This window comes from Mya arenaria, chromosome 6 (assembly GCF_026914265.1).
Source record: "Mya arenaria isolate MELC-2E11 chromosome 6, ASM2691426v1".
In the NCBI taxonomy this organism is placed as follows: domain Eukaryota; kingdom Metazoa; phylum Mollusca; class Bivalvia; order Myida; family Myidae; genus Mya; species Mya arenaria.
Window position 1 is genome coordinate 32843537 of NC_069127.1, and position 18118 is coordinate 32861654.

The 18118-nt window shown below is 32.7% G+C and overlaps 1 protein-coding gene across 1 annotated transcript; it reads right to left on the bottom strand.

Annotated features, from left to right (window-relative positions):
* Positions 1 to 1426: 1426 nt before the first annotated feature.
* On the bottom strand, positions 1427 to 12562 carry LOC128239175 (uncharacterized). Its single transcript, XM_052955679.1, has 6 exons — positions 12461 to 12562; positions 12220 to 12269; positions 7403 to 7558; positions 3727 to 3891; positions 2849 to 3039; positions 1427 to 2264 (listed from the first exon to the last, which is right to left on the bottom strand). The coding sequence occupies exons 2-5, from the start codon at positions 12245 to 12247 to the stop codon at positions 2864 to 2866; spliced, it is 525 nt and encodes a 174-aa protein (XP_052811639.1). The 5' UTR covers positions 12248 to 12269; positions 12461 to 12562; the 3' UTR covers positions 1427 to 2264; positions 2849 to 2863.
* Positions 12563 to 18118: the final 5556 nt, after the last annotated feature.

The following is an 18118-nucleotide window of genomic DNA, read 5'->3' on the forward strand; positions in this document are numbered from 1 at the left end:
ACCGGATGTTGCTATTTTTAGAAACAGAAGGTATTTCCCCGCTATTCATAAGTCAATAATGGAATTTCTACATCGTAGTATTTGGAAACTCGGTGATGTTTTTCTCATGAATATACGTTTAAAATAAATAAACACTAAAAGTGCACACTGACAGTTGATTACGATACATCTATCAATTTGAGTCATAGCAATGTGTGAACACCACGTGATAAATTACGTCACAAATGCTACGTCGGAAGGCCACATTTTGCTTCGAAAAATGATCTAAAACAAAGATAACCGTTCGGCGAAGGAGGTTACCCGTCTTAGATACAATTTTATATATTGTGTGTTTCATCGATTGCAAACAAAATTGCGTTATGCAATATCCCAAACTGATCATTGAATGTTTCAAACATACTCTTATCCTAATATTATGCTTGCATCCATAGAAATGACGAATTAATACTTTAACAGGGAATCTGCCAGCTAACACGACCGTGTAAGGGATGGCACCCGAACGACGAGAAAGCCGTGCAAATATTCAACAACCTATCCTCTCCGTACCAAAAAACCCTTCAAAAAAGAATCGTATACGATGTCCTAGGGTTGCGGTCAAATAATTCTAGTATCTTTATGATGAGTATTGTCATTTTCAGAATTGAAATGTGTGAAGAAGCTTTTGTTCAATGAACGTTATGCAATAAGTCAGTATTTACTTGGGAACAAACAATATTGTTTATCAATACCTCTAGTGTACATCATTGTTTATATGAGTGTGTCATTGAAACAATCAGTTGGATTGAATATACATTTATCTTAATCAAAAACAAACGTACATGACTGATAAATGAACTGACACTATGAATAGGCGGATGGTATACACAAACGTTTGGTCTATAACTGCATTCACATTCCATTATACCCAAGGGAGTGTGATACTTGTGTCTTAATTATGCCGGGAAATGTTCTTATGCTCAACCTTAAAAGAAATATACTTGACCACTACACATTTATTTTGTCTTGCTTGGCATGTGTCATATCTGATAAATGCAAAAAATGACCACAAAACAACAATATTCTAGTGAATGGTATTTCGGATTCCAGGTACAAAATTTAGCGGTAGTCCAAACACCAGTCCAAAGTTAAGCGGAATCATGGTTACCAATGTGGGAGATGTTAACGCCATCAACAAAGGTTCATTTGGAAGCCCTGGTATCCATTTATAAACAACATATGAAGCCGTCGGTTGAGGAAGTAGTGTGAAACAATATAAAGGTTTCGTTTCGCTCAGATTAATTTAAAGAGAAGCCTTTACATCTTTTGTTTAGTAACATTAATAATTAGTTAACACCTTAAAGCCAAAAACCTTCATTATTTTCAAGACGGGTAAACCTTTTTTACAGTGCCAATTGCCATGGCAACGCACAAAGTATAAATCTGGAAATCAACTCCGATATGACTTTATTTACAAACTAGTAATTTTACATTGGGATTTAAATGATTATAATGACAGCGCAAAAAGAACATTTTTTGTGTGTGTTCAACAATAAGAATTTCATTATTTATGCGAAAAGCTACAGAAACAAGCTCAGTAGCAGAAAGTTTAAACATAAACCTGGCCCCAATATCACAAACATACTTAAGTCAAATCTTAAACTCAATCTCAACTCATTTTACCATATAACATCAACATTTATTGAAAACAATATATGTTTTTGCATATTTATAAACCACATGATTTCATTGAATATGTTGATTAAAACCTTTTGTCAAAATTCCAAAGGAAAAATATTCTGCAGCCAAAAATGTACTTGAGTAAAATTCATTGCCTTTTAATAATAGCTCAAGTATATAATTTGCTGTATAATAATGTAGAATAAGTTTTCTTTGAAATAAAGTCAAAATCTCTCAAAAACACATTCTTTGAGACAATAAGCTTTCAAAAAGAATAAAAACATGCAAGAATTTGAATAATATTTTGCTTTAATGTGGTAAATTGAGTTGAGATTGAGACTGAGATTTGACTTATTTTTAATAAGTATTTTCGTGATATTGGGGCCTGGTTTAATGGCACTTTCATGTAAATGATAGTTGTGTTCAATAATCTTGTCATTTTGTGAGGTCCCTGGCCTAACACCTCTGTAACACTCTGACCACATCTTTTAAACACCACAAAGGCTTATCTCACTATGCAGGTCTAACAAATGCAGTGTCCACGCAGTGGCTGGCCCAAATGTTCCGATTTGGACACAGACGATGCTTTCGCAGGTCAACGGCTGGCCCTATTGCAAAAATAAAAAGGTGTTATTATCAGTTTAAATATGTTCAGTACTTATTTGAAAGTTAAACGAAACAGAAGGGTGCGGAAAACTTCGTTTCTTATTCTACGGGATAGTATTTTATGTCGAAGAATTATCAGTTCTCTAGCAAGATATATGGCAACCGTATGCCTAAAAAACAAAATTTAGCTTCAAATTTATGCCTTTCGATAATAAATTGTGAATAAGTATGTGAACTAATTCAAGATGAGAATTATTTCCGTAATTATAGTTAATTGGTATTTCTAGGATTTGAGAAATTTAAAGACTCGGTTCATGTTTACTTGGCATATCTTGAAATATTGAAATAAATTTGTCTTTTTTTAAACATGTGAGCTTAAGGCTATAATATTAAAACTAACACTACCGAAGGTAGCACGTCGTTGTTTTCTATTACACTACTGTGTCGGGTTGTGCTCGCTTAACCATACACCGTGAACTTGCCGAACTGTCAATTTTCACAAAGAGCTATGGTTTTTAACCACCACAAGGTATCTAAATTGCTGTCGCATCCATTAATTCTTTGATTGGGTACAATTGAAATTTACCTCAAATTTTAATTTTCAGATGGTCGGATCCATGGCCCAAACCTCTGTAACGATCCGACCACATCGTTTACACGGCTGAAAGGAGTGTCCCACACAGCAGTTCTCACATACGCAGTGACCACATGGCTTTTGGCTTGCCCGAAAGTTACGATGTTGACAAAGGCAACACTTACTTAGGTCAACGACCGGCCCTGTTTAATTGCAAAAAAGTGTCATTATTTTTTTATTAGTTGAGTTTATACTATGTTTTTTATCAATTGAATTATAACAGAAACAAAAACGTGAGTAAGAGTTTCTTTTGAGCAAATTTGTTCCAAATACCACGAGATACTATTTTGTTGTCGGATAAATGTCAATTACCCAACCAGTAAATCTGTGAGGAATTGCAATAGTTATGGAATATCGTACTTTAATATAATAACTGAGCCATTCAGCGACGGTTATAAAACGACAATCTAATATAAAACAATCCAATAAATGAAATCGAACGACTACTCGTTTTTTGTTATAGAATGGATATAATAGGGTTGTACTAGTAATAAGTTTAGATCCGGGAGGTTGTATTCGACTTGAGTGGGTTTTTAAAAAAATGGATTTCACGAGCAATAAGCCATGACATCAGTAAAGTGGAATACAGCCGTATTGCACTTGAGTAGAATACGGACTACGGAATATTACGATATGTATTGTATTAGGATATATAATCAGTATATAATAAACAACAACATATAGAATGACAAATGTTTCCCCGTATACATTCCGGATCAAATATTATTATCACTATAGAGTAAAAAGAGCATTCAACAACATGCTATATTTAGTCCGAGGGAAACATCTGGCAGAACTGTAACAAAATAAATCTGTTGGTTCTTAAGTACCTGTAGTATGGAGTCCGCTCATTCCAGCATATGTCGGAAAGATAGCCCCACTTTCTTGGATGCCACCTGACTGGTAGCCGGAGGAAACTGCTCCTGCGACACCAGTTGCAGTCTGGGACTGTTCATAACGGACATTGGTAAGGCGGTACACTTGAAATATCTGACCTACACAAGTAGTAGAAAATTTATAGAAGTGTATACTTTGAGGAATGTATTTTGGAAGCACAAAATAATGAAATGCCAGTATAAAGACTGTTCAAAAACAGTGTTTCAAAATGATTCATAACAACTGTGACGTTTTCTCATGGAAATCACTTTATTTATATATATATATATATATATATATATATATATATATATATATATATATATATATATATATATATCATTAAAGTGAAATAAGGTATTCCTTAAAAAGTGGAATTTTGCACATCTAGAGAAATGATTCCGACGGTTTCTCTGACATAAATTAATGTAAGTATTAATTTTATTCAACACAACAATATTAGAATAGTAGCTTCAGTACTCTTCATTGACAGCAACGGTTATATATAGGGGGTTCAATTTATTTGAAATGTGTTGTTTTAATACAAATAAAAGTGTTTGTTTTTTAAATAAAATCCTTCCTTTTCACTTTATTCAATTTATTTTATTACTTAAAAAGTGGTCAATAGATTATAGAAGTATGATTTGTCTACGGCACCATTTAAATAAGGTTGTAATATTAAGAGATTCTTATAGTCGAAATAGGATTTTTTTTTGCAAACAAAACGTGCATTAAGTAGCTCATGTTTAGCTCATGTTTTAGATTCATTACTGCCTCGGTGGGAATCATCCAAACGTGGTTTAAAACTGCAATAAGGTACTACATGGGTATAGTATATATTGCCTTGATACCATCAGATGGTTTCGTAATTTCTTTTGAAAACAATCTACAGTTATTTTTTATTTATCGAAATGCAAGCATTTGGTTTCTGTTGATACATTTTATTTTTATATATTGACAGATGTTTCCCAATTCACAACTTCACATAAACTGACTTTCTTTCGTGCATTGTATGTACCACGGTATGCCTTTGAATGTATGTTAATAATTATGGGAAATAATTCAAGTGATAAAAATATGTTTTTTAAATGTATTAAAGAAATACATAAGTCGTACAATTTGATGTGTATTCGCACTACTTCAGTCAAAACAGTCCGCCAAAAAAGGCGGCAAAGTGGGCGTCAATGTGATCATATGTAAATATTAGCATTTAATTGTAGCGATGAATACGATATGAATCGTATTTGAACACAAACGAGTTTGTTATCTTTAAAAAATTATTTATAGAATAAAGATAAAGGACTCTTGTGAGCGTTAAATAAAATATCATTATAAAGTTATCCCCCTTATGCTCTTAAAATCATACGACATTACTACTGATCATGTTAGTTTAAAAATAAAGACATATCAATTGCGATGGGATTCCCACGCTTTGAAATTGATACATAGAAAAAGGCGTTAACAGGGAGCGTTGGGTGTTTTTCTATTTTCCTCGTTGAAAGGTTCATTTTATGTTTAAAATCATGAGTCATCATGAATGACTATAAAACTAGGTTTATAAAGTTATCTAAGAGTTATCATCTCTTCAATATCAACCGTTCCAACCGAATAAACTTTAACTACACACCATTATTTAAAAAGGAGGCGACATAAAATTATAAACATTAACATTAAATGATTATTAAAATGCTTCAATTTATGTGCCATCTATAACAAACGTAATGTATTCGTGATTTAAACAATTTACATTGCTTAAGACAGCATGTTTCAACTGCTTTTCATCGTCAAGAAATTACGTCACATTTTCAGCAAACGCACAAGTGCTGATCTTTGTCAAAAGGGGACGGGTTCTTTCAATGGTTTTTACGGGGTTGTATAGTTAACATAGACTAATGTAAAACTCATTTACATGTGAAAAAAAAAACACGCTTATCACATTTTTAAGAAAGGTCATAGCACATGTTCATGATCAATTATACAATGAAAACTAATATTCATATGCCGCTCGTGTGCTACAGCCGGGGACATCCAGCAGGCATACACCCGGTCAACAGAAGGGACAACTGAAGGAAAAAAGTAAACGCACTATCATCGCGCTTTGTCAAAACGTTGACCGCGATACGGCAGATGTTGTAAACATTTGCACACATGTCTACGTCGAGTTCGGAACTTTAATTTCGAAATGAAACCTTTCAGTTTTTAAGACGAAAAAACTATTATTTCAATACTTATGATAATTATGTTCAAAAAAGGACAGAAACCAGTCTTTAAATGGTTGTTGAAATTTATACAAACAAAGTCAGTCATTTTATTGTCTTTTTGTGTCTATTACACAAGAACGTCTTGCCATTTGAATCCTCTTTTTAAGATGATGTTCTGACAGTTAGGAAAAATGATCATATTTATTACGGAAATAGGAATTGTGACAATATAACATATACAAATTGTTCCTCAATATAATGTGAAAACATATTAAAAAAAATATTTCAAGGTATTGATTGGAAGCCTTTCTATATGAATTTTTACCTCTCGGCACGGAGCACTTTGACACGGCTATGGTATTGTAAAGAAAATCAAATGCAATTTATTTCAAAGTTATCTGCTCGTTTCGCGCCATGCCTTTTTGATTAAGCATTTTCTTCGAATATTCCATGTTTTTTTGTTTAATAAATCAAATAATAAAACTTTTGCCTACAAATGTGTTGTTTTGTTTTTACAACGATTGACCCCTTCTGCCTGAGGCGTTAATATGATGTCAATACACTATACCCGCGTCATTTGTCAATTAGGGATAAATCGTCGGGGATTATAATCATTCCCTGTAATTTTAAGAAAACTGGCTATTAGGCAAGTGCCATCAAATAAGTATCAATATTTTTCGGTAAATTCAAATGACCATGCCAATAAAGGATTAACGGCATCGGCCATCACATCAATGTGTTGTCTTGGCTGCAATGTTGCTCTATTCGGCTTGATAATATGAATGACATTTTCTAGTTATGTGCTATAAACTGTTTTCCATGCTTCGATAAAACTTTCGTGCTTTGAAATTTAACTGTATATAATAGGGTTTTAGGATATGTTTCCTGTATTGTTGTACATGGATGAGTCAGAATTCAAGTTTTTGTTTGTTTTATTATTTAACTAGTTCCCGAGTTGGTTATATTTAGTAAAAATCAATTCAGGGGCTGCTCGTACTACAGAACAACCCTTCGTTGGCGCACCACGGCATTCAACCGGGAATTTATGATATTTGCCTTGTTTACAAATATTAATGCAGTGGAATTGAAAATATTATTGAAGTTGTTTTTCGTATGTTCAAAATATATTTCTTTTTGTTTAATTTTTTTCGTGAAAATTGGGAATTTTAGTGACTAAGTTTGGGAAAATCAGGGTCCGTCGGCAAATGAACCGGCTATGGCAAGAAAGGGTTAAAAGGCACTGGCTGTTACTACGGTGAATACTAACACTAGTTTACTGCACTTCAAAAAGAGTAATTTTGGTAATCGAATATTCGATCAAACGAATTACCGAATTTTCGAATATCAGTTTTGCCATCGGTTTGCATCCCTTATAAAAACGATAGTTTATTCGTGTACTAAAGGGAAAACATATGAAAATACAACCCACCATCTGTTGTCTGTCTGACTGGTTGGTGGCTAATGTCCGAAGTGTGACCTGAAATTTCAGGACTTGGAATGCTGTCTATCACGTCTGTGTTCAGCGGCACGAAGAGCTGCCTTGTAGTATTTTGGTCTGTAGTGCTCTCTTCCGCCATAGTGGCATCTGTTTAGATAACACTAAATTAATATAACTTATAAATAAGGCATACATTGGCTCTTTCAATTTTGTAAGGCATAAATGTATGAATGTCAGTATTAATTTGTTTGAAACATATCATGTGTATGTAAATAATGGTTCTTTATACGATCTGCCACAAGTCCTCATATCATACACGATTTAATTCAACGAATGCACCAAATGTCTGAGTAATGTAAAATGAACTACTTTATTTAAATGTTCAATCAAATAAACAAAATATAGACACAAAAGTATGACTTGCTTGAATATGACCATTTAAAGCCCTAGTTTAAGGAATGCTTGGCATGATAATCCCCTGCTGTGCATCTTCTGCTAATTGGACTGGTGTCACAGTAGGGGCCAATTTCCTGTATATTGTTTTATTGGAGTAGAGCCATTTAGGGTCCAATATTATAATGAAACCCCCAAAACTGCCCAGCAGGATACTCAGATTGAAGATCTGATAAGAGGGATCAAGGCAAGTAGATTAAGACCAATACACACAAGTTGTGTACTATACACCGATTGGGGGGGGGGGGGGTCACTTATAGAAGGCTTAAACTAAGCATTTAAGTACATATTGTTTCCAAATAAAGAAACACATGCGGAGTTATATTTGTATACTTCACATGTGTACTACAGAAACATACGTAGTTAGAAAAAGCCGGAAACAAGTCTTAGCATGTGATAAAACAGATTGTAATAACCGCAAAGTTGATATTGAAATGAATATAGTACAAGTTGCATTTAGGGACACCTTTTGAAGTACAAAACAAATATAAGTAAAAACCTTGCGGGTGTAAGTCGTTCAAAAATGAATGTACATTTAAATCACGGAAGTCAAAGTTGTTGTTGTTATGTACGTCTGAAAATAAATAAAGTATTCACGTTAAAGTTCCAATCATTTGTATGAACACTCAGTTAGATTAATGATTCCGCGACGTCATGGCGTGTTCAAGAAACACATTTGGCGCGTCCGACGTCAGATCGGAGTATTAAGTTGATTTACCCTTTTCTGCAATTGGATTTACATGCACATGTTCCAGATATAAAAATGATCTTAAATCAAACTACATCCTGAGTTAAATTCAACTAGACTCGGAAGTGCCAAAATCTTCCGATTTGACTCTCGTGAAGCAGATATTAATTTAACAGCATAAATCGTGTACGTGGGAATATTTTCACAAGAACTCAAGAGTGATATTACATTTAAACAATGCAAAGATAATCGCTGTATTTTTATTCTTTTTCGTAACATTCTTCCTCTCTTAATAAATGACTCCTGGCATTTTTCGATTGTTTGTCTACTAAAAGTCTTAAAACAAATTCACAAGAACTTCTCGGAATGCAAACTGTGAATACAACCCTGATTACCTCAAATAAAATCCCTAAACTGAATCATTAAACCATAATTCTGGGAAACCATACACCCCGAAATATTTGCAAGTCATCTTTCTTTTAAACAAAAAACGGTTAAATTCATCTATTTAAATCGTTTTTTTCTCTGTCATTACATGGGCCAAAAAAAAAAATACAAGGATCATTCAGATATTCTGCATTAAATAAAGTGATATAGTGATATAGGGCATTTTCGCAAAAATTGTGTGTTTCCGATCCGTTATGTGTGTGTGTTAGCGAGAAAAACCCGATGGATTGACACCTTTCATCTGTTCATCTTCAGCATCAGAGAAAAGAAGTGTTGAAACTTGCTTTGTTTATTGCATACGACGTAATGGAATCATGTCCATATAAGTAGTTTGTTTTTATTCATATGGGCAGAAATAGTTTACAACCCTCGTGCTACGCACTCCGGACCAAACCGTTTTCGGGCCTTTGCAGACGGTAACGAACCCACAAAGCTGAAAAGCCCCTATATTAATAGGCACATACTTCATAGAACTATTTTCTCAAACATGGGTTCATAACGTTGGTCCAGTCCATTTTTCCTGAAAAATTTACATGAAGCATGAAATAGAATGGGCAGTCATAAAATCATAGGTATTACATGAGCTCGCGGTTGGACATATTAAGAACCAAAGACTCGCGTTTTTGATTCAAATGACATGTTTTCAAGACAAGAATAATTTTAAGTTTAAGCAGTGCATATGACACACGCTGCACTAGTTAACTTCATGACACTACTATGTACTTCACTAGACCAAATTTACTCATTGTCACAGTTTATATATTTGTTTCCTTATTTAACTGAAGTCGGACCTAATTCGCATTTTTCATAATCTTTGAGGGCCAAACAAAAGTGTTTGTTCTATTATTTTCAGCAACAAATTAACATATTCTGCACAAAAAAAAACATTTCCAAATGAAAATAAAACAAGCAACTTCGTTTAATTAATATTCCCCGACTGATCAGGCAAATTGAATGGAGATCAAGTGTTAGTGAAATATTCAATATATATGCAAAAAGCTACAGAAGCATGCTCAGTAGCAAAAAGTTTAAACATAAACCCGGTTTAGTGGCAATGGGCAACGCCAAAGACATATGTTCTTTGCCACATATATATATATACATATATATATATATATATATATATATATATATATATATATATATATATATATATATATATATATATATATAATTGGTATGTTTATCAAGAATTGTTAGGCACCGCCTTGGAACGGTCAACAGAGTGAATCCTATGATTGTATGAAATATATGAGTTTGTTTGCAATTGTTTCAAATGAAACAATATTGTGTATATTGTAACATTTATAATTGGTCAAGTTTTTACAAAGTTTTACCAAATATCATACTCATTAAAATTTTATCAAGGCAAACATTCTGATTAAGTTTCACTAAGATCCGACCCGAAATATTACAAAATACAGCTTTTTAAGTGTTCACAAGCTATGATATAGCGACCTTGTTTTTATTCCCATATGAGATAGCTTCAAGCTTATCTAAATTTCCTCGAGGCCAATATTCTGATTAAGTTTCATGAAGATTGGAGCGGATAAATTATCTCTCTCCGAAGATTTCTGCAGATTTTGAACTCATGTGATCCAGTTTTAAACTGATCAATAATTTAATCGAGGAACTCATTCCAATTTAGTTTAATGTTGGATTGATATATTGCCTCTAGTATGTCTCCTAGATGCATTCTAAGAATTGGCCTTGTGACCTAGTTTCTGACCCCACGTGAACCACTTTTTAAATGTAATGAGATGTTATCAAGGGTAAAATTTCAATGTTTGAACATAATTGTACCAATCATAAACATGATAAAAATAGTTTGACGAAGTGACCTACCTTTCTATAACATGTGACACAAATTTGAGTTAATCCATTACGTCATCAATGGGGAAATTTGTGATAAAGTTTGATGATAAGTGGACCCAATATAATGCCTCTAGTGTGTCTCAAAGATTTTTGAAACGATTTGATATTGTGACCTTGTTTTTGACCCCATGTGGCCCAACTTTACCAGCGATTGAAACTTGATCAAGGAGAACATTTTGATCAAGTTTAAACCTAATCTAATCAATCCCGACCAAGATATGGGTCCTCTATACTGTTCCGGTGAAAAAATCTAACATTTGTCTTAGCCACCTATTCACATTTGACCGAGTTCACCATTAAACATCAAGGAAAACATTTATCAAATTTTATGAATATTGTACCTAACACGATGTCTTAGTGTGAACTTTTACAAGCAGTCGACTTTTTATAAAGTGAACTTTCTGACCAAGTTTGAACATTATCTAAATAATCCCTACCAAGATATTGTTCTAGACGGACGGACGGAATGACGGAGGGACAACGCCAAAACAATATCTCCCTTCCGAAACGTTTGGATCGGCGTGGGATGTGTGTGTCGGATACCTGCATATGTTTTTATTTAGTACTTACTAATAAGTTATTACGTAAATTGTATATTTTTACATTTTATTAAGTATACCCATAATGCCGCAATGATGAATTTCAATTTAATAATTATACAAGCGAAATACTGTAAATCATTACAATGAATCAAATGAACACAATTATTTTTTTCAACATCAGTTTTATTATTTCGATTTTTTTTATATATTTTTTATAAGATCATATACGTTTATGCCCATTTCAAAGAAACAACGTACAGTAAGATGTGTTTTCTTTCGTGAAATTCCTGTTTTTTTAAAATATGGATGTGTCGAAACCGATTTTCTTTTAGTTTTAATGCGTTATATTCAAATGAATTCCATGGATTATCACGCTTCCAGGTGAATGACACAAGGCCATTTGTCCAAGCCTGTTCACGCAGTGACCTCATTTTTTTCCAAATTGAGTCACTAATCTTTATACCGGACCAGAGTGGCTTGTACTGTTTCCGATTCAATTGAATAAATAAAACCTATTCCATAAATTGATCCAAAATTAAACTGGTTGTCGACCTGATATACACATTATAGGGTAAGTAGGTTATACGGTTTTGGATATATGGGGCGCAGGAAACCATATTCGGGTTCTAGCTTCCCTCTCACTGATATGAGTTCGCATTTCAGGTCTATTAGATAACACGTTGCATATATCATCAATACGTCTATATGAATGTAGTATTTCATAGAAACATACATTATATCACTTGGCCTTCTTAAGATAAATTCTTTTGTTTTAATCGAATAATCTAAAAAGTATTTCTTACCGTTTTCGTCTCCTCCTACTATGTCCATTTTGTGATTCCCACACAATGTCCTATCAGGTAAAATTTGTTAAATTTAATATTTGTATACAAAATACAATAACAAATAGATCATGTGTCTAGTGCGTCACAATAACTTAGAAAGGAAGTAAATTACCTAGTTTTGTTGACATTTAAAAGTGTACAAAACTAGTCAATTAAGTTTAAATAAATAAAAACGATTCAAAGCAATATAATTTCATACCTGTTGTTATCGTTGCTATATGTTAATATATGAATTTCTTGTTCGTGTTAGTGCAGCTTTGTTAAATACTAAAAAAATGGGAAACCAATTATTTATGAATCAGTGCATACTTATTTATAAAAACAGTTAATACATTGGCAAATAACCAAACAATAATTATGTAATGTAGTGCATTTTTCAACTTTATTTAAAGCGTAAAGCAATTTTATAGGGTCACAATATAGGTTGATGTAGAAATAATATATTCAATATTAATGAATTATTCTGTTTTACTCATTTGACCTTAAAATACTACAAAAACATTTTTTGAGAGCTGTACAGATAAAAAATAACCTTTAATATTTTTATTTTTTTCAGGTAATAGCTACCTGGCCACAAATTCAACACCTACAAAAACGCCAAAATATAGCTTTAACTTTTGCTCATTAATTAAAAAAATCATACTTAATGAATTGAAATAAAAAAACCATAAAAATGCATCCACTTATGTTGTTCCCCTTTACATTTCTTTGTAGCATCAAGCAAAAATTAAAGCTTAAGCAATAAACATACATGTTTATTATCTTTCAAAAACGACAACTGAAACACAGCAAATTACTTACTACATACCATCCTTCTAACGTTTTACTGATCTATTATACTCATGGAATAAAGGAGCAAAAAAGATATAGTTTATGAAGAACCTATTACATACAGATGAACTGAGATTTAAAAATGAAAGATTTTACGATAACAATGATCGACTGTTAAGTAATACTCCTTTATTATATATTGCACACGATACCCTTGATAGGGAAGAAGGGCCGTCACTTACAATTCAACACCAGCTTCAGCCACCTCGAATGATCATCAGGTCCCAATTACTGGCAACTTCTTAAGGTTGACAGGCTTAAGAAGCTTATTTTAATTAGCCAAAATACACACTCAAGTTTGATTTTGATAAATGAAAAATGGTTTATTGTAATAATTATAAGATAATTCATTTTTAAAGGCTTAACAATCTTCAAGAAGTAAATATAACACAAATTATAGAAAACAAAAATAGTGAGCTTAGCTTAATTCTGTTATAAGAGACTTAAGGATTTTCGAAAAATTGGGGCCAGATAAAGTCATATTAAATACTCAGTCCCGATAAGAAGATATGCATTAGAGAAGAATGACTTGTTTTGTTAACTGAGCAATTCCGAACAGCTGATTGACTGTCATTTTCATTCATCAGAGGTTTGATAATGATAAATTTATCTGTGGTACGCATCTTCCAGTACCTAACTTTGGAGATCTAAATCTTCATTTAACAATCCCTAAAGCGACCCTTTGTTTTGTTGATTCAACTCAAATTCGTTCTTACGACTAGGTGGCATCATCCCTTGCAGTTCCGATTCCTTGTGCTCGGAATTGATACGAGTTGAAACCGACAACAAGGGAGTGGCGAAGAAAGCCCCAGCTGACCGCTGTGTCATCGAGTTCTGAATCACCGTTCGCAGCTGATAATGTACAATCTTTTAACTCTTTGGTGCAGTCAAAGCTAGCCAAAATGTGTATTGATTGGTCCATGTTTAGCCAATTACTACCAGTATCCAGTCAACTCATTTAAACGAGCGGAACTGACAAATTATAACCTGTTAAAAATTGCATGTTTAATTGAATCAAAACTAGTAGTCTGCTTGAATCGGCACGATATATGCTTATAGGGCATTCGCATCAAGGAGATCTATTGTATATATAATATATCTATACATATAGGCATTAAGGGAACCGGTGGACTAAGTGGGCCAAAATTAGTCTCTTTAATATTTCAAATTTCAAAAATATAAACAAGAAACACATTTTTGTCTATTTATGGTATTTAATAGGAAGAGTTTCAGAATATTGAATTTAATTTCCGCTTCTCTTTGTTTAATTATCTTAAACAAAGATTTTTGATCTGGTTTACACATATCAATAGTGATCAAAAACATGTGATTGAAATCCGCGTGATGTGTGCTTATTTTTGGAAAAAGTACTTTTGAATGAAAAGTGTTTATTTTTGGTTATGTAACCAGGCCAATAATACAAACTTGGCTATAAAACTTCTAAAAGTTTATTGAAACACGTTTTATTTTTTTACCCAATGAAATACATCATAACAGGAAGACAATTACCAACCATATTTCTATGAAAAAGTTTATGTGTCACATTTATTTCACTGGTATTACAATTTATGTAAGACGTAAAACAACTTTATCCCTTGATAAGGATATACTTTTAGCTGTTCAAATGGTTTAAACCAATAATTGAAAGTCTTCTCAGTTGGCTCAACGTTTCAGATGGATTCTTGCCGTCAGCCATGACAAGTTCTTGACTTCTACGCAGGCAGTCAGTTTTTGTTAAATAAGAAGACTTATAGATAACGTTGGAAATTAGTAACATAAAGCGTAATTTACGATTGATACTTACAGTTAGTTCTTTGTCTAGCACAATCTTAAATCAACTCCTTAGAATGAAAATTTCCCAACACAATGCTGAGACAAGACACTGGGACACAATATGATCAGTGATCCATTGATGTTCAGAAAAAAAAAACCTTTTTAACTCCTTAAAATATATTTCATCCATTCAAAGCATAAGTCAAGTCATAAGTTCTGTTAAAGGCCTATTTTATGCTTCCAATCCATGTATAGAACATAACTTCTATGAACTGATCTTAGTTTGAATACAAATAAGAGTTATTTTGACAATGCATGACATATATAATATCAAATTAATATGATTTATATCATACAACATAAATGGAATGCAATTAGAAAGCATCATATCACTTACATGCATGTATGTTTTACAGCTAAGAAAATAATTATCCATCAAACGGGACTAAATGCGTTTTTTTTTTTACTCTTTTCGGCTTACTTTCCATTTCCAATTGGTAACATTTATACATACATTGGCTATGCATATACAATAATTGGTTACTAGGTATTAGTGAGACAATCTACAGTAAAAGTGAAACCTCGAAAAGGCTCTGATTAAATAAGGTTGTACACTTCTAATTAATTTACCTATATATTCGCCTTCAAATTGGAAAATAAACGACATATCTAGCTTTTTACTGATATGACAACCATATATTTCCTTAAAATTCAGTTTAAACCAAATTGATTTAAACAATAAAAATGTTAATCTCGTTTCGCCTAAGAACATTGTAAGAAAAAGTTTATTTTTTAAGTATCGATGTTGGGTAAGGCCGGAAGACAGCAAGTTATTGTTCCAGCAATACATTTTAATCTCTGAAATATTCATGATTTGTTTTCTCTCTAAATATAGGTATTAAACTGAATTTAATCTACAAAAACTATAACGTATATGTCACTTAGACATAAACAAAATATAAATCTGAAGTAGCCTTCTCAATCGTAATATAGAGAGGGCATCTTGGACCAATTTGTTTGCATACCTATAAGTGTACCCGTCCCTGCATTGTTTATGAAAAGCTCTTTCGGTAAGTCCGTTATTCTTAATGCACAAATAACTAGCTCAATCTGATAGTCTGTGTCAGATTTCTCAGTTTTACAGCCAATCATCCAAGCATCTGTGTTACTGTAAGTTTAAGTAGTTTTGACTTTTCCACTGAACCTAGTCTCAAATGGTATTTTTAGCATCAACTAATACAGTTCTACATCTTTACACACATTTCAAGTTCTCGCAGTCAAACTTTCACAAACAATGGGTATTTTGAGCGCTCGTAGGAATGCACTCAGTAAAAAAAATAGGCGAATGTTGTGGAAATCAGGAAATGGCAAAATTTGATCAAACAGACAACATTAATGCACTAACTAATGATAATCTGCTTGAAATGCATTACATTTTTTGCCAAAAAATGACACTTTAATAAACAAAGCAGATCGGTCGCTTTAGGTTAGTATAAACTACTAATTCATTTCCCTTTACATTCAATGCAAACAGACAACACTTTGGATTTGGAAAAATGCAATTTCTAGCGTTTCACGTATATGACAACCATACATTTCCATCAAATTTAGTTCAAACCCAAGGATTTTAATAATACAAATGTATGTCGCATTGCTCTTTCTTTTCTTGTGTTGTTTGCATTGAGACAATGGAAACTACATGAACAAGCCTTGTATTCGAAAAATAACAGTTAAACCCTTAAATGAGACGCATGGCAAAGGCCCAAACTACAATCAACTGGAGGTGCTGACTTACAAACGCTAATTAACCAAGTACACAAACAGACCACACACGCATCAAAAAAGTTTTATAATTATCTGATGGGATTACTGCATTGGAACGGTCAGTAGAACACGAGTTCACTGTATCGCGTCTAATGGGGGCTTAAACTAGTTTTATGGCCATAACCTCAAAGTTGCCCAATAATTTATCAATTATCAACAAACAAAAATATAAGCGTCATAAGGGCCAGCATCCACTCGAAAACAATGAAAAATCAAGTAGCATTTAACATGTCAACTGATAAAGATAATTTCAAGTACTCAACGACCGGATACAAACATTCGAACAAATGGATCAAGCCGGAGCAACAGTGCTATCCCTTAAAGGGAATGATAAAGTCATTCTAATATAGGCATCTTAGCAAGGTTTAAAATTATGTATTTATACCGTTTAATAGCTGAAAACGGTATTAACGATAACTCTCTATCCCCAAGAGAGCCATACGAGAGCACAATTTGAGTAATCAAATATAAGTGGTAAAGGTTTCATCAATGAAAAATCAGTTAATGCCAAATATTAGTCAATTTATGTCGAATTGAATTGAGAACAATATGACGATTATTTCTTTGATCTTCTTCCAATACTTAAATACATGTGCCGTGCAACATAATACTGTTAAAACATCGGTCTACATGGAGGAAGCATTTAATATGATGCAATCTTTTAAGAACATCAGCATAGAGATCAAGATGTGAAACACCAGTTTTAATTGGAGATTAAAGGCTGTAATTTTATTTAGAGAGTATGTCGTGATCCTTAATTAATAACTTAGAAATTGTTTTTCTCCTTGTTCAATATCTAAATCTTTGATTAAGCTGTCATTAATTTACTTCGGAAACAAAACACAGCCACGTCCGGACATACTCTAGCGAATCAATTGCTATAATAAAAACACCGTAGGGCGGGGATATTTGAACATAGCAAATTAGTTATCCAAACATGGATGACTAACAACTAAAAAGTTAAATCCCCCTGCAGTGTTATGTTTTTCTATCCGTAATTTTAAGTTATATAAACGCTGCATATTGATCAGAGATGTTTGATCATTTTAGATTTTGTTTGGAATTGTATATGAACTTGATAATTTACGTAAATTAAGAATAAGCCATACTTAAAAAATGTCATCAAAGTACCGGAAAGTGTTGTTTAATTTCACAGAAAACGCAAGATATATAATAGACTAATAGATGTTGAGCATGTATTCACTAACAATATAAAACTGATCTGCTAGTAAAGGAACATAATAAGCACACATGGTTAAACCTATTGTTTGTCGTTAGAAACCATTGGTATTTTGATTATATTTATTTATAACATATTAGCGGTATTTCCAGGTATGTTTTTTTTTTAAATACTATGGAAAGCATTTCTCTACGTTTTAATTTTAGAACAAACAAATATTATTCAGAATGTCTATACGTTTGTTATGAA

Coding starts and splice junctions, on each gene's coding strand:
- LOC128239175 (XM_052955679.1), bottom strand. CDS start 12,247: ATGGACATAGTAGGAGGAGACGAAAACG. Junction 7,559..12,219: donor AGTAGGAGGAGACGAAAACG/GTAAGAAATACT, acceptor TTATCTAAACAG/ATGCCACTATGGCGGAAGAG. Junction 3,040..3,726: donor GAGCGGACTCCATACTACAG/GTACTTAAGAAC, acceptor GCAATTAAACAG/GGCCGGTCGTTGACCTAAGT.